Source organism: Phoxinus phoxinus, assembly GCF_949152265.1.
Source record: "Phoxinus phoxinus genome assembly, chromosome: 3".
Taxonomy (NCBI): domain Eukaryota; kingdom Metazoa; phylum Chordata; class Actinopteri; order Cypriniformes; family Leuciscidae; genus Phoxinus; species Phoxinus phoxinus.
This window is the reverse complement of record NC_136878.1, coordinates 40262144-40287994: the sequence shown is the minus strand read 5'-3', so window position 1 is coordinate 40287994 and position 25851 is coordinate 40262144. Positions and strand designations below refer to the sequence as shown.

The 25851-nt window shown below is 37.6% G+C and overlaps 1 protein-coding gene across 4 annotated transcripts in view; it reads right to left on the bottom strand.

Annotated features, from left to right (window-relative positions):
* The window catches only part of rasa4 (RAS p21 protein activator 4), a 52279-nt gene that overhangs the window by 3851 nt on the left and 22577 nt on the right, over positions 1-25851 (bottom strand). For 3 of the 4 annotated variants that reach the window (XM_079606557.1, XM_079606559.1, XM_079606558.1), the window contains 16 exons: positions 21510-21642; positions 19428-19509; positions 19208-19342; positions 17044-17135; positions 11931-12048; positions 11260-11413; positions 10933-10997; positions 9246-9358; positions 8977-9169; positions 7459-7596; positions 7012-7156; positions 6570-6742; positions 3733-3870; positions 3417-3552; positions 628-748; positions 344-402 (listed from right to left, as the gene is read on the bottom strand). In XM_079606557.1, the coding sequence (XP_079462683.1) occupies positions 344-402; positions 628-748; positions 3417-3552; positions 3733-3870; positions 6570-6742; positions 7012-7156; positions 7459-7596; positions 8977-9169; positions 9246-9358; positions 10933-10997; positions 11260-11413; positions 11931-12048; positions 17044-17135; positions 19208-19342; positions 19428-19509; positions 21510-21642 (1995 nt within the window). Of the gene's footprint in view, positions 1-343; positions 403-627; positions 749-3416; positions 3553-3732; positions 3871-6569; positions 6743-7011; positions 7157-7458; positions 7597-8976; positions 9170-9245; positions 9359-10932; positions 10998-11259; positions 11414-11930; positions 12049-17043; positions 17136-19207; positions 19343-19427; positions 19510-21509; positions 21643-25537; positions 25659-25851 lie in introns of those variants that run through there. The other variant, XM_079606560.1, reaches the window with a different exon arrangement.

Below are 25851 nucleotides of genomic sequence, written 5' to 3'. Positions count from 1 at the left end.
CTCAGGTGCTGCGGTTATCACTCCGAAATCACAACATGTAAATAGGAAAATGTTTGCGTTATTTTGTCACTTATTTGGATTAGTATGCTAGCTGCAACCATTTACATCCAGTCTTTGTGCTAAGCTAGGCTAGCGGTGGGTGCGTCAAACAGACTCATAGCACGCACGGAGATGAAAAAGGTATGTATGGACTTATCTCACTCTGGGGGATAAGTTGAATAGGCTAAAGTCCCAAAAAGTCGGAGTGTTCCTTTAAGTTTTTCATCTACTTAATGACAACATTGCTGAAAGAAAAGGAGGAAGGGACATGCCACTGAGGTGTCGGGCAGGCTTGATAACTTACCTCTTACTGAATCTGCCTCCTGAACTCCCTGCTGCTCTCTCAGCTTAAAATACTTATCTCTGCAAAAAAGTACAAAACCTCATTTATAGATGGCCTGGACCTATAGGTCATTTGCATGGATTTTACACAAATTTAGAAGTTATTACCAAGCTGACATGTATGTTGAACTGCTTTGTATAATTTAATTCTATTTTAATCATTATTGTATAGAATTATGTGCTTGAATCAATCATTTCAGCAGTCATAATTAAATACACAGGCCCGTTATGTTAATGCCACATTACCGCATGGCATGCTGGACACTACTGAGATGTTGGTAGATGAGCTGAGCCTCCAGGTCTGGGTCCAGTGGGTCATACCACTCCTGCAGAGTTACTCCATGTCTGGTTTTATCACAGCCTTGGTCTATGAACAAAGAGTTTATCAGTATAGTAAGATTTAAACATTTTTTAATACTTTTATTTTGCAAGGATGCATTAAATTGATCAAAAGTGACTGTAAAGAGTCAAGACATTTAAAATAAGTCTATAATTGTCACGTAGCAGTGGATAATAAAGAGAGCAGCGAAAGGGATCCAGTTTTAAACAGCAGTTTAACTGAATAGCTCTCAAGAATCAACAGGAGAAACAAAAGACAGCATAACAGCTGGCATTAACACAAGAACAATAACCGACAAACCAAGGAGGCCAACACAGCACTATGGGTAATTCTCAAACAGAAGGCTGCGTCCATTTTGAGGACCAGTCCTTTTGAGGCTTCTTAGGCTAGAATCCTCCTCAGCAATGAACACTAGAATGAGACAGTCTGCTCTAGAAAGTGCACATAGCGACGTCACACATGTTCCCGCCCCCATGGTCACGGCATGAAAATACAATTTAAACTTAATTTTGAAAAAAATACTTTGTATTAAAAATCTTTATATTAACTGTGTTCTCCCAATAGCTTACATTATTGGCAGTTTAGTGTTAAGTGATTAATTTACACCAAAACAAAAGATCTCCGCAAACATTATAATATCATAATGAACTTTTTTCCGACAGTTCTTCTTTTCGTGAATTGGAATGTGTGCAAAGGATTCTGGGTGATTGAAGGACGAGAAGGCTACGCTCGATGCATGCTTCAGAATGAGCTGAATGAAGGACACGATATGAAGGCTGATTTCCAAGGATCTACAGCCTTACTAAAGCCCTATACGGACGGGATTAACTTTACAAGGGTAGATGGAGTAGTGTAATTTTACCACAGGACGTCTGTAATATTAATGGCCAATTCGCACGGGATAAGAAATGTCAGTAAAACTAGCAGAAGTGGGAGGGGAAACTCAATTTGCGCACCACCGTCACCCTCCTGTCGTCATGTGTGTATTACGTTGCTTCCTGATATCACGTGTGCAAACGCATATATCCTATATTTATATATATATAACAGTTATGTCAGTTTGAACAATGTATTAATTAACTTCAGATTGGATTGTGTTGGTAATAGGCCTAACGCTAAAAGATGTTTCGTGCCTCTAACAAGTGCTTTCGATATTCTTTCTGATCTGAATGGTGTGTGGAAAACACTTGAGTTTTGCCACAGACTCGTCCCAGCGTCTAGAACGCAAATGAATACTTTTTCAAGCGTCTCCATACTTGAAAAAACGCGGAAAACTACTTTTAAACAGACAATTATGACATATTTACGTACATATTTACAGCGGGTCTATTCGCACGGGATTAGTATTACCTGAGGTAATTTTTACAGACCTTTATACAGCAGATAAAAGTCGCCGTAATCTTTACTGACATTGTCCGCAATGATTACTGAGATGGCACATTCGGACGGGACTAAAATCACTGAGAAGCTCTGGTAATAATTACTTAACCCCACCTCTCCATGTAAAACTAGTCCCGTCCGAATAGGGCTTAAGTGTATGTTTACAAGACAACGATATGCTTAAAACGGAGAAGCATTTACTTTGAGTTTTCCGCGTACAGACGACACCATTGTCAAAACGATCCCTATTCACGTGGATCCGTGAAAACAACTAAAAACTTTGTATTCTACTGTCAGGCCATTATATGGCGATGAAACACTATAGACTGAACATGTAATACGCATGTGCATGACTCGTGTTTTTTATTGTTTACACGGAGACCGTTTTTTAAAAACTTGCACTTTGAAATCCGTTTTCAAAAGTTTGTGTTTTTTAGCCACCCTAAACGCTGTTGTCGTGTAAATGAACGGCCAAAACGCATAAAAAGTTTTACGTTTTTAGTTGAAAACGGTATTGTGTAAAGAGCCCCTGAGATGCAGCCTTCCGTTTGAGAAGCACCCTATATATATATACAAGAAACTAAACAAGAAACAGGTAGCAAACATAATCAGTAGCCATGGAAACTAACAAGACAATCAGAAAGCAAGGGAACTAATGAGACCAAAACTTAAACCCAAGAAACTAGAGGTGTGTTCAACTTGAAGCAGCGCTGCGCGGACTTAACTTTGTATGACATCAAAGTACCGCAAGAGCGTTTTGAAAGCATACTGCTCTCTAATTGTTCTCGCGGTACTTTAATGTCATACACAGATCGGTCTGATCACACCATAGAATTCAGAAACAACATGATGAATAAAACAAGATAAAACTGACAATAAGTCTAAATAACTCTTAAGTCATTTATAACATTTCAAATAAATCCTGTTCTTTTAAACTTTTTATCCTGAATGTCATGGTTTTTACACAAATATTAAGCAGCACAACCATTTTCAACATTGAAATTAAAAATAGGAAATGTTTTCTTGAGCAGTAAATCAGCATATTAGAATAATAAGAAGGATCTCGTGACACTGGAGTAATGATGCTGAAAATTCAGCGTTGCCATCACAGGAACAAATAGCATTTTAAAGTATATTCAAACAGAAAACAATTTTAAATTGTAATATTATTTCACAATATTACTGGTTTCCTACTGTATTTCTGATCAAATAAATTCATCCTTAGCGAGCATAAGATACTTTTTTTAAACATCTTACCAACCCCAAACAGATCACAAGCCTGGCTTGCTTGTACATCATCTAATATTTACAGTACCTGATTTCTCCTTTTGATGGCAGCAGCTCCATCTGTCTGCTTTATAGATGCCAGGATGATAGCAGCTCATAGTGTTTGTGTTGTGACTGCAGGCTTTCCTCAAAGCTGACAGCCAGTGATTCAACTCATTTACACTCTACAGTCACACAGAGAGACAAAGAATATAAAACAATGAAACAATGAGACATCAAATAACCCATTTTATTTTTTTTCAGGGCCAATTCTTACAATCTCACCAACAACAAACACATATCTGAGTCAGTGTCTATGAATTGCCACATTCACATTTTATTTGTGAATCCAGTGCAATACTAACTTTGCAGTCGAGGTACAGGGTTTCCTGCTGGCCCGAGTCTTCGCTTGAGATAATCTGCATGACGTTGGCATTCCCGAAGCACTTCTCCTCCACCTTCTCTACCGCCCGGATCTTTGGCAGCGAAATAGACGAGCTCTTCTACAGATTCAGAAACCAGAGGCTGCTTAACATATCTTATACACTGTATATACAGTATGGGTGTTTCTATAGACAATTTTGGCCACTTTTAGAAAATAAGCTTATATTTAATCTATAACAAGCTCTTCACTGACATTAGCTATGTTTCTGTTCACCTATTTTTGCATTTTGGGATATGGCATAAATAACACTAGAATGAAACGCTAAGATGCGCATTAATTCCAAAGATGCGCATAAAAAAACGTATGCATTTAATCCGAGGCGGACAATTTTTTTATCTGATAAGAAGACATGTGATGGAAACACATTTACCAGAGCGCAACAAAAAACTAATGTGACTTTGCCTCAACAGTGGATGTGATCACATGGGACAGCATCTGACTCACAAGGCTATGTATCTGCACAGACCGACCTGAGGCCGGATCAACCCTGAAGGACTTGAGACCCTGGGGTTGAATCCATGTCCAGACTATAAAACCTGAAGACTGTGTGTGTGGAGGACAGCACAAACATCTTGCAAGGATGCACCCCTAGCAAAAGCTTTGGAGGATGCAACAGTCCTAGTTGAGTTGGGCCCTAACTCTTAGAGGTGAAGCCATTCCGCGCGCTTCATAGGAGAGAGAGATTGTGTCAGTGATCCAATGAAAGATTCACTGCTTGGTGACATCATTCCATTTATCGCAGCCACCAAAGCAGACAGAAGCTGAGAGGACTTACACCACTGGCCTGAGCCGTGGATGTAGATCCTCAAAGCACGGACCGGACATTGCAAATTCAGCCTTTCTTGCTCTTGTGTCTCATGAGGCGGATGTAACTAGACGAAACTAGAAGAAACTTTTGGAACATACTCTGGTCTGGGGTGCAGTATAGCTCTGACACCTGGAGCAAAGTCTAAGCAGGAAGAGGCTACTGGCTACTACAAGTCTCATACTCTCTAAAATCAAAAACTAGTATGAGAGTCACTTTAAGAGTCAGCATTTTTTCAGAGACTGACTCCAATGGCTCAAATGGTGCTTCTGCTATTGCTCCCAGGACCAATGCTAGGTCCAAGAAACTTGTGACCAAATGATAGACATCAGCCGTCTGGCACCTCGCAAGAACCGAGACACCAGAGGATGTCTCCCAATAGAAGCTCCATCAAAAGCTGAAATGGCAGCCACATAGACCTTCAGTGTAGCCGGTGTCCAACCCGTTGACCGGGTCCAGGTGGCGCTGCTCACACCAAGATACAAAGAATCTCCATTTTAGGGAATACAGCTACCTTGTTGGGGCTCTATAATTCACATATAAACATTGATCAGCGAACACAAACAGAAGCCGAACCTGCTTGACGCACGAGAACGTAGCACACGAGAATGAACCTCATTGGTTCTTACTGAAGATCAAATGTGTTGAGTAACACACGAGAATGAACCTCACTGGTTCTTGCCATAGAAAGTATATAAACTGGACACAGCGACCCCATAGGTTTCATATTGAGCTTGACGACGTATATGTCGAATCGGAGTGGTTGAGTTTTGATTGCTACTGTCTGATCGATTGCTCCTGTCTGCCCTGCTGATACTGCTGACTTGCTGAGCTGCTAAGTTGGTTTGCGTCTGTAAGCCTCGTATATATTTCTGTTTTGAATCCCCTTTTACTATCATTCACCATTGCTAAATATAACTTACTCAACATCGCATATTAACCTGTGATTGCTAGCTTCAATGTAATTAATTGCTAGCACAAAACGCTAGTATTTAGCGTGCCATCTGTGCGCTCTTTATTTATTTAATTTGCTCGCGCCAGTCAACAAACACGGTAGGTCATGTCTTCTCCTCCTCTTATTGTCACTTGCACGGTGCACCTCATGTAACATGTATAGCATAGCTTTCTCTGTCATCATACGATTTACATGTGATAAATACAGGGAGATAGTCAGGCTGACGGAGAAGATTTCAGAACTAGAGACGCATCCAAACTTTAATCGAGGATAGTAAGAGTGCAAGGCTTTAGATACTGCTTTGGATGCGACTAGTTTAGTGAACACTGTACATTCGGTTCCGGCTGAAGTAGAGCCCGTGCAGCAGGGTAAATGGGTGACGGTATGACGCTATAGTCGCGGGACAAAACACCGCTCTTCCATTCCGATTACCACAACAAATAAATTCTCCCCACTCAGTGAAACACCCACTGAGAATCCTGTTGAATGTGTCCTAGTTATTGGCGATTCTATTACACGGAACGTGAAAATAGAGACACCAGCCACTATAGTCACATGTTTGCCGGGAGCCAGAGCGCCTGAAATCAAAGCAAATTTAAAAGTGCTGGCTAATGCTAAACGTAAATTATCTAAGATTATTATTCACGTCGCCACAAATGATGTTCGACTTCGCCAGTCGGAGATCACCAAAATTAACATTAAAGAGGTTTGTGAACTCGCAAGTACGATGTCAGGCACTGTAATTTGCTCTGGCCCCCGTCCTGTTCGCAGGAGTGATGAGATAGTTAGCAGATTGTCATCACTCAATGGCTGGCTGTCTAATTGGTGTCCGCGAAATAATATAGAATTCATAGACAATTGGAAAAGTTTTTGCTCGTGTTCTGAAGATGAACAAAAGTCTTACAGGTTTGGAACGACGTGATGGTGAGTAATTAATGGCAGAATTTTTATTTTGGCTGAACTATCCCTTTAAAGTCAAGCCATCAGTGCTACCTACCTTAGAGTGTTGCGTCCGCGAGTAGGACAGAGTGTCTTTACAGAGCGTGACATAGTACTTCTTAAAGGGTGATGTCATGGGCATACACTTGTCCTTGGTCCTGTGGAGTAAGAGGAAACCTTCTTTCTCCATAGTGCCACACTGTAGGCTCATTCGTGTCTGAAGCTCAAGATCTGTTTTAAATATAAAAGAAAAGAGAGAGCAAGACAAGTGAATAAAATTAGGGTCTTGACTGTCTGCTCCATCTCTTAAGGGTCGGTTCATTTTTGGGTGAATTACACGATTAAACCTGCTGCTTCAACAAGAAAATCAAAAAGGATTTAAAAAAAATGAAGATTAATTATCAAAAGATTGATCAGATATGACAGGTATGAATGAGTCTCCAGCCATGCATGGGGATCCACTCAATTTTTCATCTAATGACTAATTTAGAGCAGCTCACCCTCTGACTCGTGGCAGTTGACCAGTTTTGTGATGAAGTCTTTGAGCTGGGTGATGCCTTGCTGTATGGCTGGCTGCAAGCAGACCATCCATGGCTCTTTAGAGCAACATGAGATAGTGTCCATATTCCCAATGGTCTGCACAGCCTGAGGAAACACGCGGGTGAAGTCACAATGACGAAAGAGGGATTATGTTAACCATAATTAGGTCTATGAATGTATGCAGGTCATAATCCATGACTATACTGTGACCTAAATAGTTAATGTTATTGCAACAGTGAGTGCAAAACCTTATTCTCAATTAACTGAAAGGATTTGAGCTTAATTTGTGTTACGTTAAAGACTTATAACAGCTGGACAGCACATATAACACATATAACAGCTGGTGTATTTTCAGCTGATATGTTACTTGTATTCACAACAATGGTTTCCTTAAAATCTGGTCATACTTTGGCAAGTAGCAGGAGTGTGCGGCTCGTACGGGCATCAGCATGTTTCTCGCGCAGGTGAAATAATTTTGGAGACATGATGGCAGGCGAGATGAACCGCAGACACAGGAAGCTGGTCACAGCAATGAACTTCACCTTCTGAGGAAAAATATACAACCAGGTGATTAAAAAAACTATGATCTAAATTTTGTATCTTTATAATGCCATTTTTTCTAACCTATTTAAATGTATCTGTGATCATTTGTCAAATTGTTAAATTGAATTACTAAATTATATTAGAATAGTAAGACACTAGGGACTAGGGCTGTTACCAATCAAATGAAACCAGTATCCTAGAAAATCCATCTTTGAATGCATGAATGCGTAATACTTCAATTACAATTTCATAAATGTTACGAGAATAATGTTTTATATATAACATTTTGAAAATAAAAATGTGAAATGATAGAGAAAATTGTATTATACGTTCAAATATGAATCTAAAACCATCAGTAGGTGGCGGCAAGTCGCTGTCTTAATGAGTGAGTCATTAGCTGTGTATTTGTTGGCCGCATACGTCATCAAGGATATGTCTCATTTCCGAAAAGTAACCATTATAAAATTGACCGTTATTCTTTGTGAAGTGTAAATTGTCATTTTTTTATGACTTTGGAATATACTTTACTGAAATGAGGCAGCCTCTATGTGGCCAACAAACGCGACCTCCAGAGGACACAGCCTTTGAAATGAGACACTGCAGTTGAATCATTTTTTTAACTGATTTGTTCAAATTGGCTGATTAATTCAGGAATGAAGCAAGACTGTCTTTATGAGTTAGTCATTGAATTATTCACTCAACAGATTTGTTCAAATTGGCTGATTCATTCAGGAATGAAGCAAGTGCCTGTCTTTATGAGTGAGTCATTGAATTATTCACTCAACAGATGCAGACTCATTCAGAACTGCTGTTTGTTGCTAAATTTAAATTTAAAATGCTAAATTTCCAAACCTCTATGCCGTTTTTTGTATGTGGAATGCAAAAGAGAATATTTTAAACTCTTTTGAATAAAAGTCAATGAAGTCTTAAACAACACCCGCCACCGCAGACTTTTATTGTATGTATACAAAACAGAGACATTTGTTTTAAAAAAAAATAGCTTTTTTGTTCTGCAGATGCAAGAAAGTCATACAGTCATACAGGTCTGGAATGACATAAGGTTGAGCAAATGATGACATTATTTTTATGTTTGGGTGAACTATCCCTTTAATGTCTAATTTTAAAAATGGTCCAAAATAGTCCACCATTGAGTCTTTGTGATATTCTAAAGTTTGAACCTGTCCTTCCTGTCCTTGTAAGTCTATGGGATTTTTTTGGACTTTTTTTTATTTTTACCAGGCAAACATGGGATGGTATAACAGATGAAAACTGGACATAATTACATTTGTAGATTGGGACACTAGGACACCCCTAGTGAATCCAGAATTTCCCGGGTGACCCTTTAAATAATGTTTAAATAATGAAAAATGAATATCACTGACCCGGTACTCTGGGTCAGGGAAGCGTTTCTGCACTCTGAGGTAGAGTTGATGGAAAGCCTGGCAGATGAGCAGCGGGCAGTAGGAGGCCGACTGCAGGATGGAGGTGAGCAGCTCAGACAGGTACGACTGCAGGAGGCTGGAGCTCTGCTGAATAATATCAGACTCAGTCTGCTGACGGTGCAAACCTGCACACCTGGAATACCAGAAGAGAAATTGAATTTTTGAACCATAAAAATGTCAAATGTAACCATGAGTCATAGTTGTCTTACCCTGCCTCTTTCAGTTCTACTTTACTGGGGTCCAGTTCTACATATTTCTTTTCTTCAAATATTCGGTTTATAATGGGGCCTAGAAGCCTGTGCAGATACTGCATCCCAGCCACCTGCAGTGAGAAAAATGAAGACAAAAGTCAAAGGTGCCTTTGTGTAATATTGCACATAATCAAATCATGAAACCTGGAATAAAATATAATAAAACAGCAGGAGGTTTAAGCTGGTTAAATTGAACAAAGTTAAATTTAACAATAAATCCAAATTAACCCTATTTTATTTCTCAATGCATGTTCCTGGTCTTGATTCTGGTCTTGAATATTTATTCATCAATATGTTTATGTGTGTCCTTGCAATCTTTTCTCTAAATGTAAGATGGTCCCTTTCTGTTTAAGTGGGCAGTTCTTGGCTAGAATAAATTATGAGGATCAAACTTTATGCTGCAAGTCAAAAGTCTGACTTTCATATTCATTTTAAATTTCTGTACAATTATAACACATGCAACACAAATTAGGGTGATCAGACTTCCTTGTTTTCCGGGAACAGTCTCGGTTTTTGCCATATAACAGGGCCTGAATAGGGTGTGGGACAGTCTGCACACAATTTTAAATGTTACCAGATGCAGTTATTTCCGCATACACATCTTAACTACAAGAGTGATAATACACCCTGATATGACTTAATTACATTTGCAACAATTACATTTGCAGAAAGGCCAAACTTTATGCTCAAAATTAATAGTTGTATTTACAGTGTACAGTATATTCACTGTTTCTAAAAGTGAAAATATTAAATACAATTAGTTTTATTTGTCATTATATTTTGTTTCTGTAAAGTCATAATTTTGTTATAATAAAATACTGTTTTGCAATGGTTTCTATTTACTGTTTTTCATAGTGTGATTTTGGTGAATTTAATTGTATTAAAACCAGTTAGTGTCATTATGTCCCAAAAACATCTTAGTAGTTATTAATTATAATAATAGTGTTCTGCATTTCCTGTGTCCTAGTGTTTGCTCTGTTTTTTGTTGGCTCTAATCCTTCTATGGTGGTTTATTAGGTTTGCTCAGTTCTGTTTTCGTAGTTTACTAGTTCCTATGCTTTGTATATTTCAGTTATTATCATAAGTATTATTAAATGTATATATGAATTTGGATCCTCTCTCCCTAGGGTTCACCCCAGCTTTACAGCATATGGAACAGTATATGAAACCCACAACAATTAAAAAAAACTAAAATGCTGTAACGGTTTGCTGGTGTGGCTGTAAAGTCTATAGGGAAATAACAGGAAAAGCTCTTGATTACAATATAACTCGGAAAAAACGCAGGAGAGATCAGGAATCTTGAAAGAAAACAACCACATAATAGAAATACGAGACTGAACCAAGAACTGAGAGGAACCAGGGGCTTAAATACACAGTGTGATTAACAGAACTAACAACAGGCGTGTGGAAACTAATGATATGGAAACAAACTAGCAGAACAAATTCAGGCAAACCATAACAAGGAACGGAATAAAAACGAAACCAAAAAAGAACAATGAACCAAACCTACTCCTGGCAAATTCTTTTTGAATTAATGAATAATAACGAGTGAGATTCCAATTCTATTTTGACCACTGAACTGTCACTAGTTTCCATTTCAGAAATCTGGCCACCTTAACACATGTATATTAATAAGTATATTTACCTTCAAAAATGATTCCATAGACTTGGATGCTAATGAATTACTGCGGAACAGTGTGTTGGGTTCAGCTGAAGGATGATAACAACAACAACAACATCATACCATCAATTGGCATCAAAGTGCACATTAGACGTAGAAAGGTTTTTAATAATACAGGTGTGACCAAAATAATTGAACATAAACACATAATATAATATATATATATATATACACACACACACACACACACACACACACACACACACACACACACACACACACACACACACACACACACACACACACACAAACACACACACACGCGTGTGTATATGTTTCTTATTTGCTTACTAGTCTTATCCAGCTCCAGTTTGAACAGAACATCCAAGAACTCCTTGACAAGTCCTTGACCCAAAAACAGCTTCACCAGATTATTAGCTACTTCCTGTCTGCTCTCAGCTGTAGTGGTCTCATCAATCAGCATGATGAAATCAGGCCAGTTGCCCTACAATTAACACAGTCATTTCAGTCAAATGAGGTTATGCTTAAATGAGCTTTAAATACAACACTGTGAGCTAAAACAATAACCCGTTTATCATAGTGAACATGCTTCATTGTTTGTTTTAATTTGCAACCTCATTTTACTCAAAACAGAATATTCTGTCATCATTTATTCATCCTGTTGTTTATACCCTGTATGACTTTGGAACACAAAACATATGGAAAAGAGAGCATTTTACAGAATATTATCATACTGGTTTGAAAGAACACACTATAAGGATGAGTAAATGATGTGAGAATTTTTCTAGGCGACCTGTCTCTTTAACATTTGCAGGCACGAGTAGAGTATCCATCACATGCATACAAATGAGATCAGATAACAACGAGTGCTGCATTTCGCAATCCATACACCGAATTATGTCTTGTTATCTTGTTACGAGGAATATGCCATGTGAATTCAAGAGATAATGCACAGGCATATTCCCTGAGATAAGGCTCAGTCCAAATGGCATCAGACTCACGTTGAGCTGAGAGCCGACCGACTGGCTGAGTAGCTCTGTGAGTGGCTTGTAATGGCTGGATGGCAACACAACCTCGTCCCGAAGCCGCAGCTGAAGCCGCAGAGAACCCAGAGTTCCTCTAGGAAAGAATAAGAGAAACGCAATAATACTATATTAGGTCACTGACATTCTGTGCAGATCCTCCTTTTTCCAATTAAAATGGGATTTTAATAATGAAAATGTACATTTTCACATAAGAAAACATTACTCATAAGGAAGAAAACACAGTGAAACCTTTCCAGGAAGTAAAGCACAGTATGGGAGACAAACAATATTAGGCAGAATGACTCCATTAAGGACCCTGTTCTGTTCAGCGACACGTAAAAAGACAAACAGTAAATGTTATTACTGTAAATGTGTGTGGCTGTGCTTTCTAACTCTGTCATGATGGAACAGAAAATGAGGACACCTTGGCAACCCAACTGAAAAACACAACATTGAGGCAAGCATTTAGAGACAATTTGGCTTCAGAAATGGATGAAGTAAAAATGGCTCTCGGCTACAGCTGCACAATCTATACAAGCTCTGCTCGCAAACCCTACTGCTCACGTAGGCAGTGTCCGAACGGTCAGAAACTCATAAATGACTGGTTTGAAACACTCTATAAGCAGATTGACTACACAAATAAAACACTCCACAGTTTTATTTATACACAACTCAACTGATTTCAATAGACTAACTGCATGATGAGTTAATGGTAAAATATACTCAATTTTACATAATTACATACTAATATTAGGTAGCAGTTAAAAATCTATTTAATTAATACATTTAATTAATTTTGGAGTAATATTAATATATTTGGTTCATGACAAGTGTTTTAGCATGTTAGGCAGGTGGAGCTGGGGGAGGTGGGGGGTTTCAGAGGAACTCTGAACCAGCAGGACCAGCTTACAGCGAACACTGAACCAGACTTTTTTTATATAGTGAGCATGCAATCTCATTGGCTGAGAATCAGCAGAGGCCAATCAGCTTGTGCCGTGTAATAAATGATTGCTAGCAGATTGCATGTAAAGAACGCCATAGTTTCATGACTGAACAAGATATTTAAATAAACAATCAACAGTAGTCATGTTGCAATAAAGTGAATAATAAGTTAATTTATTACTATTCATAAATGTATTTATAATTAACATTTTGCTTGTCTCATTCACAACCTTGGATTTATTTTTCTACAGAGCAGTGTATTCTGGGATTCACTTCTTCATGAAGGATGCATATATGATGCTGTGTTAGAATTCGGCGAAAAGATGTTATCTTAGAAAATGGCATAATTAAAGGTATAGGTCATCCAAAAATATAAATATTTGGGTGAACTATCTTTCTAAGTTACATCTTTATAGGCCATATAAATGAATACGGGAGAATCACTCAAGACTAAAAAGAAAAACTCAATATGCACTAAGAAATAAGAACGCCAATCTAAACATTGCATAAAGCCAAGTTCAAAATTATTGTTTTATTGTGTTGATATATTAGAGTTCAAGGTGTTTACCGATGGGAATTTGCATATCTCGGTTTATCACTCCATAAATCAGAAAACACTTTCAAAGGCTACAGGGGGAAAAAATCCATATTTTTAGGAATAAGATGAGTTTAAAAACCTTCCGAATATAGATATGAATAAAACTGTAAAGTCTGATGTATGTAAGTCCTACTGAAGGGGAGATTTCTGGCTCAGTGCATGAGGGGGAAAAAAACTAATTTTGAAAAAACTGCCTTTAAATATATGTATTGTATTGTATTGTAACACTTAAATGTTTGTACTGGATGTTTTCTTTCCACTAGTCTAAAAAGAAGACATATTATGAAAGCAAAATTGCCCAAAATCTCCAAATTGACCAAACTATGGTTTTGCCTGTAGTGTCTTGCCTTAAAGGGATAGTTCACCCAACTTGGGGGTAAGATGACAGAATTTTCATTTTTGGGTGAGCTTTCCCTTTAAGTTTAAGTTTTATGACCATTTAAGACCAACAGACAACATGAAGGTCCTAGATGACGGATTGTTTTTAACTTTCAAAACTGTTTTATGGAGTTTGGGGATTTTTAGTAAGATGTCTCATCAGCTGGAATAAACAATCGGAAAGTTTTTCAACTACAGTACAATCAACTGAACACACCATACTTCTATTCCTATCAATTTAAATATGGCACTATCCTGTTTAAGATCTATCATCTTAGAATTAAACAAGCCATTTTTTGCTAACATTTCTGTTCACTGGGATCCTTTAGGAGGATCTACTGTGGGAACTTTTCATTTCGAAAAGATAAAGTGTCATGATATGACTCACTTAAATCCATGTGCCGTTCCAAACATCTAAATATGATTTTGCAATGGAGATGATATTAGCATTAATATTTCGTAATTTATATATTCAGTCACTCCATACGCTACATGCTCTCTCACTGTAAAGATGGGAAATACTCGAGGAAGGTGGGAATTGGAAGAGAGTATGTGTGTGTGTGTGTGTGTGTGTGTGTGTGTGTGTGTGTGTGTGTGTGTGTGTGTGTGTGTGTGTGTGTGTGTGTGTGTGTGTGTGTGTGTGTGTGTGTGTGTGTGTGTGTGTGTGTGTGTGTGTGAGTGCCACCATAACAGCCAGTCACTGAACAGCAGGCAACAGATGGTGGGCCGTCAAAAATCCAATCAGAAAGAAGACGGTGAGGGAGTGAAAAGAGGAGAAAGAGAAAATAAACAAAAACAACAACAGCTTGATTTGTTCACTGAGATGAGAGCGGATCACCCGAGGGGAGCGAGAGATTATAGGAGCTTAATGGAAAACTTTTCATCAGGATGACATCAGAATGAATATAAAAAACAACAAAATTCTTACAGAAAAATCACTAATGACTTCTGGGGTATCCTCACGAAATATAAAAATAAGTTCATAACAATATCTCAGATGATGCAAATACATACAGGTACATGATTACTCAGAGACGATTATCAAACGGTGCTTTTTTTATTGCATGTGGGCAAAAACCTAGAGTCAAATAATCCTTTGTTCAGGATTGGCCGTGACATTTTAATTCCCATCTTGTTTTTTAAATCTGGTCAGAGTAGAAAAAAAAAAGAAAAAACTGTTTAGAAGGAACAGACGGTTGTGCATCAGCATATTTAAGGCAGACCAAATCTGCCAATTTTGAAAATAAAATTGCGATAACCTATTAAATAAAATAGTTTAGAATATTTACATAAAATATAGTCACATGTAAAACAGTTATATTAAACTGTAATACTATTTCACAATGTTACTGTTTTATTGTATTTTTGATCAAATACATGCAGCCGAGGTGAGCATAACAAAACAAACAAACAAACAAAATCTTACCAAACCCAAACTTTTGACCGGCAGTGTAGATTTTTAGCTCCCATTTTTAATTTCTGGAAATTGATGCATTTGCAATGAATTGTCATTGTCAGATTAGATTCACAATATATAGACACATTTTTACCATCATGTATACCACTGTTAAGCATTTTGATAAAAGACTTTTACGAAATGAACCCACATGTTCTGTTTGAGGTCTTTAATATAATAATAATGATAAAAAGTTTATAACTATAAACTATAATTTGAAGTTATAGTTCATGTTAAATCTAATTATTCAAAAGAACATGGAATGTGTTACATGTACATTACTTTTGGTTTAGTGGCTTAATGATATCTGTCAAATTGGTTTAGATTAGGCAAAAGGATTAAATGACAAATACAAGAGTTTGCAGAGAAAAAAACAGAGGTTCAAATGATAGTCCATCACATAATTTACTCACACTCATGTTGTTCCAATCGTGTATGACTTTCTTTCTTCTTTGGAACATAAAGGAGACATTTAAAAGAATGTTAGTTTTGACTTCTACTGGTCAAAAAAGATAATGTAAGTAAATGGGAACCAAAAATCTTTGGTTACTAACATTCTTCAAAATATATTATTTTATGTTCCAAGGAAGAAAAAAAGTCAAACAGGTTTGGAACGACATGAGGGGGAGTAAATGATTACAGCATTTTCATTTTTTAGGTAAACTAAGCCTATAATTTTGGAATAAGTACTGTTAGTTTTACCCTTAAAATCCCTGCATGGGACCCCCAAACTTAAGGACAATAAAGTCAATCTGTGACCCCAAACAATCCATCTCGGCAGTACATGAGGGTTAATCCGGAAATCATGGATAGTCAGTCCATGTATGCCCTAAATACAATCCTTTGGCCTTTAAGAAGACACGATTATGGAACGGTCCGACAATTTTTAGCAGACTACTTATGATGCTCAAATGCTGAAAACGTTTTCCCTTATCTACCTCCAACATTTACACAATATTACACCTTGTCTACATAACACTATGTAAAAGTTGCTCAAGCCTGATCCATATATCCGTGTAGATGTGGAGCTTGAACTACATGACGCATCGAAGGATTTGGACAGGAAGTTCAATCAAGTGTATAAATAAATGAACGACTGAACGAATGTCAATGACTCCTTTGCCCATGTGGACACAAGTCTGTCACACTGACACGCCGTGTACCCGAAAACACTTCCTGCCTTAATCTACCTACATACTCGCACAAGCTCTCAGATGACGCATAGCTTTTGTCGTCACCCAACCGAATCCCCCGTACTGGAGTTTTTACATAAGCCTTTCCATCCCACTCCTCCTGCCAGCTTGAGAAATAATCCCCACTGTCAATCCACGTGGCCAAATGATCTCTTATGGGTGGAGAGGAGGGCCGGGTGGAGGGGGAGACAGAGCGAATGAACAGAAAAAAAATCCCAGGATTTAGCCAGGGAAAGGATTAGTACTTCCTGTCAACACATGGACCAGAACACACAAGCGTAACACTGTGCGAGCCTGAGGGAAGAGTGCGTAACAATCCTCCAATGTTAGCTCAGACTAATTCCCAGGAACAGACTAGGGAAAGTTGCACTTTTTCCCTTGTATTTTATTGTCTTTGTGCCATTTGCTTAATGTTCTCCGCCACAGGCAACCGTTAAAGGTGAATACGTGTTGCTGTGGCAACCAAAGTTTAAGGTTTGCTTAGGTGGTGTGCATATTTGCCACAATTCAAAATACACTCACTCATATTCACTGTGTTTAGATTTGTCAGGCCCTAGGCGAAACCAGCCCTCCTCTTGCTGGGCAGACTGAAGCTTGTTGATGTTGAACAGGACCTGAAGGAAAACAGAGGCCGCATATATCAATCGCCATGACAATTAGCTGTCAAAGCAACTGAAGCTAAACACAGCAATTGGAACATTTATTATTGGGTGACAAAGGCAATGTCACAGTGAACAGCTGTCAAACAGGCACAAACGCTGATAAAACAGTGACTATGCTTGAATTATTTAGTTAACTTTGGGATATACTGAATTGACAAGTTGAAAAAATAAACACAGGCGCATTAAACAAACCTATATTTTTGTGAAATCCAAAACATTTACCAATATACAGTATACAAATCACTGCAGTTTTCACCTGAAATGAACACTATAGGCAGTAAAACAGCAAGTGCGTTTAGGTCTTTTCATACAAAATTATGATTACGGGGCAGAATATCAATTATTAAAGACGTATTTTCATGCGGTTCCTTGCACAATATTATATTATGACCTCAAAACACTTTTACCATAGTGCATAATTTGTAAGCTAATACATTTTGACGTTTGCAGCACATAACCAGCTCCATTTGTTTGGTTCCCTTTCGAATGGGAACTCTCACTCTCATTGTCATAGGCTCTTCTTATATAAAATATAACTATACATTAATCTAACATGCTGTGCTTATTGGTCAAAAACCTTTCTGAGTTTATCATTTAAGTTACTCATGATGAGATTTCAGAGTTTTGAAGGTGAAGATTATCAGTGATTATACCATGGTCTGGGTGAACACTCGATTCTGATTGGCTGCAGGGTGTCCATTAAAAGTGATGTAGGACACCTAATAAAGGAGTTCTAAAACCATTAGATTTCGATTGTAAAACTAATTAAAATATAAACTAATGTTCTAAAAATGTGTTATTTGGCAAGTGAACATGGTATAAGCGGGTTAATGCCCTTCGAGGTGTCCATTGTCAGGTATTAATGGACTTCGCATCGGACAGTTCACGCCTCACCGTCGTCCATTAATACCTGACAATGGACACCTCGTCGGGCATTAACCCTTACATAACAAAAGAGCAGCAGGACAATTAAGAAAATGCAGACGAGTGTTGATCTATGTTGTAAAACTAATTTTAAACACGCTATGTCTTACAAATTAAAGGTGCCGTCTGTAAAAATGACAGCTAGTGGTCGAAATAGGTACTGCAGTCCAAAATCGTTGTTTCCCCGCCCCCTCCTTCTCAGACTCGACGATCACGCGGGTTGCCAGTTTGAGGACACGCAACAGGAACGAGCGCAATTGACAATGAAAGCCGAGGAGACTTAAATAAGTAAGTTGATGAGTTGATTTATCCGCGTTTTAATATGCTCTCGTTCATAGAGATTTTTTGATGGGTGCCGAGGCTTTTTAGGTCGGGTAGAATCTGCGATCTCTGACCCAGTTTGTTTGTTTGCAATGCACTGTGTTTCCTACCAACTGGCATCCCGGGGTGTCGAAATACTATTGGGTGAACTGGCAGGGGCGAGATCACACAGACCAAAGCAAAAATAGACATTCCAACACGGAACGGACATTTCAAAGTAAAGTAACTGGCTGTAGCATTGTTTTTCAATGAAATGAGTACGTGAACTCAGCATGTTTCCTAAATGTCTGCAAACATATTATGGTATTTTTATGCTTTAGTAGAGTTTAAAAGTTACATACAGCACCTTTAAATGCGTTGTGTTTTATTTTAAAGGGATAGTTCACTTTAAAATAAAAAATCTGTCATCATTTACTCACCCTCAAGTTGTTTCAAACCTATATGAATTTCTTTCTTCTGCTGAACACAAAGGAAGATATTTGGAAGAATGTCAGTAACCAAACAGTTAACTGGTCCCATTGACTGCCAGAGTATTGTTTTTTTTCCTACTATGGAAGTCAATGGGACCAGTTAACTGTTTGGTTACTGACATTCTTCAAAATATCTTCCTTTGTGTTCAGCAGAAGAAATTCATACAGGTTTGAAACAACTTGAGCGTGCATATATGATGACAGAATTTTCATTTTAAAGGGAACTATCCCTTTAAACTAAGACAAAGGTCAGTTTCAGAGAATGAGGAAATACTCTAGGATTTGCTCATGTCTATTCTGTACAGTCACCTTTCCAAGGAAGTCGTTTCTGCTGACCAGATCCCAGTCCCACACCTCCACACTCAAAAGGCTGTCAGCCAGCGCCTCGTCCAGCTCAAACTCAAAAATCTCATTCCAGCGTGGGTAACAGGACTTCTTGACCACCTGGAGGAAGCAGGGTCGTGGAAATCAGTAACAGACAGTCAGTTCTAACTGTGTGGCAGAGTAACTTACAGAGAAACATACTTACCGCACTCTCATGGGTTTTGCCATTGTACCTCACTCTAACAAAAGGATCAGAGGCCCCGTTGCGATCCTTTTTTGCAAGATCTCTAGAAACAAAGCCGAAAGTACGTGAAGCTATTAGACACAAATCCAAATGTAGCTTATGAAGATAAAATCTCTAAAGCCCCATTCCAACAGTCTGATTCACAGACACTGAAAGACATTTTGTTTTCAATTAAAAAGTCTTTGAACACATTGACCTAGCATTTAAACTTCAAATTGATAAACCAGGTTATTTTTATGTAATCCTGGAGTATGTAGTTCCATATTTCACACCATTTATATTTGACCAAGGGTAATTCAGGGGTCAGAAGTGCATTCTTTCACCAATGCGGATTGAATGCTTTGTCTCAAAATAAAACAAAAATGTTCCCCATTCAATGGGAAAATTGTTGCATAATGTGCATCATAACATTATGCATCTTGTCAGTAGTATTTCAAAAACAAAAAGTAAATGAAACATATTACAATGAAATATAAATATATGTTTTGTGTTGTTTTTTGCATTGCTCTTCAATATAATTAAGATCAACTAATCATTAAAAAGCAAACACCTTTTGCAAGAATTGTTTTTAATTTATTTTAAAATATTTAAATAATAAATATTCATTTAATTATTTATTACGCGGGGGACATTTTTCGGGCAAGTGTGTTTTCATGGGCAAATGTGAATAAATCTGACCCTGGACCACAAAACCAGTCATAAGTCGCACGGGTATATTTGTGGCAATAGCCAACAATACATATGGGACAAAATTATCGTGATCAAAAAGATCATGTTCCATGAAGATACTTTGTAAATTTCCTACCGTAAATATATAAAACATATATTTTTGTGAGTGAATACAGCACAATCGCGAACATAAATGGACAACTTTAAAGGAGATTTTCTCAAAATTTAGATTTTTTTTTTGCACCCTCAGATTCCAGATTTTCAAATAGCTGTATCTCGGCCAAATATTGTCCTATCCTAACAAACCATAGATCAATAGAAAGCTTATTTATTCAGCTTTCAGGTTGTGTATAAATGTGGTTTTGTGGTCCAGGGTCACAAATCTATAATAATAATAATTTGTTACATTTATATAGCGCTTTTCTGGGTACTCAAAGCGCTTTACATAGAAGGGGGAATCTCCTCAACCACCATCAAATCTAGATTTAAATTCAAAGAGACAAGATAGTCTATAGGTGATAGTCTTTCATGCTCAAAGCCGGAGAGCGCTCTCGAGCAGAAAGTCCGTAACGGACTCATAGAAGTAATAAGTTCCAGGAAATTCCTTATATGGACAAAGGTATCCAGTTATTGCTGTCGCTGAATAAAAAGCAGAAACGTTTTGACTGATGAACCGTGAAAACTATAAACACACAATTGCAAAAATATATTCTGGGTATTTTCACAACAATAAAGTATGTGAATAATGCAGTGCTAATTGATTAAGCCTTTATTTACAGTACAGAAACTACAAAATATTTGTTCTGCCTTATTCTGTGATGATGCATTTTTTACATTGTTTGTAGTACATAAACCAATCATAAAATTGTCATAAGGAAAATATAGAAAAACATAGAATACAAATGATTGGTTATTGTTCAGCATTGAATTTGATTTCTTAGCCAATTAAAAACAAGAGATTGTTGCTTAGAATAAGGAATAAAAAAAAAAATTTGAATAAAAAAATTTGTTAATTAGAATAAGGTCAGATGACACTTTGAATTACACATTTATCACTTTAAAATGATCGCTATGCCCCTGAATAACTTAATTTATCTGTACTTTGATCGTTAAAACTTTGCAGAGCTTTTCCATTCACTAACAGTTATATTAAACACTACATGAAGTGTTATATCTGAAAAAGCATAATAGGGGCAGTTTAAAAACCATTAATGAACCAGAATTGCTTAGGAATCAGAACCAGAACTTTTTCAAAATTTTATTATTTACGATTCCCATCCATGAATTGATAAAACGCATGATATAGGCTACTAATCACCAAAACATAACGAGTTTCCTGTCACGAATCATTTGCTGCTCCTCATAGTTCCTCACCTCGCCTCTAGGACTTGGCAGCACAGTTTCCGTGGGATATCTCCATCTCCCAGCACAGAGATCTGGAGGTGAATCTCCCCTTGCACCTCCTCATCTGGGTCAATCTCTGTTAAGTTCATCCATCCATCGACACCTAAATAAAAATGACAAGAAGCTTAAAATGAGAATTTACATGTCTGCCATTGACGTTGAAATAACTAATTTAGTGGGCTATCAAGTTATGGTGGGCTAAGTTGAAGAACAGGGACCCTAAAACGGCCTAGTGCACAGCGGGAGAGAGCAGGATTAAGAGCAGTATTATTATGGCTTCTGTATTCCCGTATCTGCAAACACACACACAGTAGGCCTACAGTTGGGATAAAAATGTATATCATGTCCCTCCTCAGTAACTCTAGCTTTAAGAGGCTTACGGTAATAGAATTAATGGCCTTGCTGTATTTCTACAGAATAAGCTTACGGTAGACCAAGAGTATTTACGTATGATGTTGAATGTTCAATAATTGTGTTAAAATGTGAACATGCTGAGATTTAAGCTTTTATTCAATGAAAATCTGCTAGCTCTTAAAGGGATAGTTCCCTTTAAAATGAAAATTCTGTCATCATTTACTCACCCTCAAGTTGTTTCAAACCTGTATGAATTTCTGTCTTCTGCTGAACACAAAAGAAGATATTTTGAACAGTGTCGGTAACCAAACAGTTGATGGACCCCATTGACTTCCATAGTAGGAAAAATAAATACTATGGAAATGGAAGTCAATGGGGGTACAACAACTGTTTGGTTACCGACAGTCTTCAAAATATCTTCTTTTGTGTCATTCATTTGTGTTCAGCAGAAGAAAGAAATTCATACCAGTTTGAAACAACTTGAGGGTGAGAAAATGATGACAGAATTTTCAATTTGAAGTGAACTATCCCTGTAATTCTCATTCTCCATTCTGCTGTGTTGCAATCGGTCAGGTGACACACACGAAAGAGGATCCAAATAAGATTTCAGAGTTTTAGAGAAAGAAATATCGACTTAAACGGGTTATAAAACAAGCTATATTGCATGATTTCATAGAATTGTACTTCTCTCATTGAAGTCCATCTAATGTAAATGCTGGGCTTCATGCTTTAGTAACCTTCTGTATTTAGGAAATCGAGGGCTACAGTTGTTAAAGAACATTTTTAGTATTTTGCTGAAAGCTGGACTCAAGGACCATCAAACCACTCTGATTTTACAGTGGCTGTGTCTAAAATTGTGAAACTAGTTATTTTGGCTTGGCTGATGTGGACATAAAGCTTGTTTATTCCTGTGGCCTAGTAAGTAGTTTTTCCTCTCGATTAGTATTCCAGTGTATCACTCGTCAAGGTCCATTTTCCTTTATTGCTCTGGTGAATAGCCCCAAAATATATTCGGTCTGCCAAGAAAAACGTTTCCATTTAGCTGAATGCTGATGCTTTCGATATATTTTTGTGAAATGAACTGAACGTGATTATAGCATCTGATTATGCCATACATTGCATATTTTTGTTTGAAGTTCAGTGAAATTTATACTAACTAATATATTATATAGACTCATTACATGCAAAGTGAAATATTTCAAGCCTTTATTTGTTATAATTTTGATGATTATGGCTTACAGCTTATGAAACCCTTTTCACAATATTCTAATTTTGAATTTGGGGTTTTCATAAGCTGTAAGCCATAATCATCAAAATTATAACAAATAAAGGCTTGAAATATTTCACTTTGCATGTAATGAGTCTATATAATATATTAGTTTCACCTTTTAAGTTGAATTACTGATATACCAGGTAAATGAAGTTTTGCACGATATTCAAATTTTTCGAGTTTCACCTGTATACAATACTGACTGATTAAAAAAACATGCATTTAAAGCAGACATCAAGCATTTCGGGAAAATGCTGTTTGTTGTTCCAAGATATTGCTCAAAAGAAATACGTTGAAAGGAAAATGGAAAATGCTAAATCACTATAATAAGCAGCAAATAGTCTGAAAGCCCATTCTTCAGTTCAATCCTCCAACCTCTGAAATTAAATGACAAAACATGACATTCATGCAGATGAATTTTACACAAACAAATGACACAAATTAAATCCATTTAAAGAAAGGAAACTGAACCATGTAAAAAAGAAAAGAAAAATGAAAGTAAACCAAATAAAACTAAACAGCTAAAACATTTTCTAGAAGCAATCTTTCTACAGATACAGTATTTATATAAGAAATGAAACACCAGTTAGAAAGCTTTGACTGACAGTCTCTTGACAGTTAAAGGTCTGCCTCATAAATATGTTCAAAAACAATGCTCCCCCTCCCTTCCCCTTCCCCTACACACGCGCACACACACACACACACACACACACACACACACACACACGGCCAACCTTTAAAGAGTCAAGGTCTCTGCTTCAAACAGATGCTGAGCCACTAGCCAAAATTCTTTACAATAGAGTGCATTTTTCCTTCACCTGCACACACAGGCTAAATGTTTAGAATACAAAAACAAAAAGTAAATAATAAATAAGATTTTTTTATTTTCTGCATAAAATGAGTGCCCTGTGCAAACATTGCTTCCAAGATGCTAAATTGTGTCACAAATGGCCAGATTTCTGCCATTTCGGCTGTGTCCGAAACCGTCCCCTATACCCTTAAATAGGGCGTTATTTGAGGGGACAGGCATTTGTAGTGGTGTCCGAAACTATAGTGGACGTTTTTGAGTGCACTCATTCCATCCCACAATACACCGCAATAACGAGTGTACAACCAATGTATGCTCAACTGCAAGAGAATACCCATAATACACTGTGAGAGCGAGAGTTAAATTCCTTTTTAATTGATTATTAAATTGTTTAATAACAGTTTATACATGCTTGTTTGTTTCCATAGCAGAGTTCAGGATAAATCTTTTCATTACTACTGGAGCTGCCAGTTTGCTACGTTTCAATTCCTCACTCGTTTTTATTCACTCCTTCAAGTGGACTATTTTAGAGAAGTAAGGGAATAGTAAATGATTTGTTGAATAGTCAAAATGATTTGTTCATGTTTTAAATTCAATGTTACATCACAGTGGAACAGGTCTCACCCACGTCTAGTGACGGACTCTGCTCTTTTCTGAGTGAGTCTGCCATGTTTATCTCCTCGCTAGAGCTGCTATAGAGCTGGTAAGTCCCGCCCCTCCGTAAAACCCCGCTGGACCTCAAAGTTGAAAAAGCGTCAATGCAAGTGAATGGGAGAAAATAATTATTTTCTGGTCCCGTTCGAATTGTGCCATGAATGTAAACATATGTTGTCTGTGAATTTTTTATATAATCTTTCGTGTGAAGAATGCGACAATTTAGCGGGTAGAAGTTTGATACGGGTAGACTTTGTGTGAGAGCACTTTGTGGACTACAACTCTTCGCTGCTGTCGACGCGTTTGAAACGTCAACACCACTAGCTCACGGCTCTAGCTCACGGATCCCGCTAGACATGGCTGTCTTTGGTGCACTTCACAGCCTTCTTTCAGGGAGAGGACAAAATCGTTGAGGTTGGCGAAAACCACGGGTAAGTCAACTTTATGGGGTGACGTCACATAGGCGACATGTAGTCTTTCTCGTTATGTCTTTTCCACAACTGCTAGCCGACGAATCATACCATATACTGTCAAACTTGTAACATGAAAGATTATATAAAAAATTCACAGACAACATATGTTCACATTCATGGCACAATTCAAACGGGACCAGAAAATAATTATTTTCTCCCATTCACTTGCATTGACGGTTTTTCAACTTTGAGGTCCAGCGGGGTTTTACGGAGGGGGCGGGACTTACCAGCTCTATAGTGTAACACAAGAAAAAAATCTGTCTCTTGTATTTGAGACAGTGAGACCTTTCATGTAGTGTTGAGACTTCACCCTGTGCAGCAGTATACATTTAATTTTACATTAATTTACAAAACTCATCTTTGATTCCCAAAATTACATACTTAAAAGTTTTTTTCTTGAAAAAAAAATTATTCATGCCTTAAAATAACTTGAATTTACCTCTACACCCTTGCTTCGTTTAGTATATGTAAACTAGCCCCGCCTCCACTCACTCACACCAGCTCAGAGATCCACTCGTTGACGATCACACGTTGGTTATAGTTTGCCAGCGATTTCAAACCACGTTTTTGGTTACGGTTTTAGGGAGAAACTACTCAGCAATTGACCCTTCGCTAAGCCACGCCCAAAAACCGCCACAGGCCAATCGCGGCAACCGTAACTAAGGAGGGCGGGGCTTAGCGAAGGGTCAATTGTGTTGACTTATGAATTTGCACATGGTTTGAGCACATTAAAAACACCACATAGACATACAA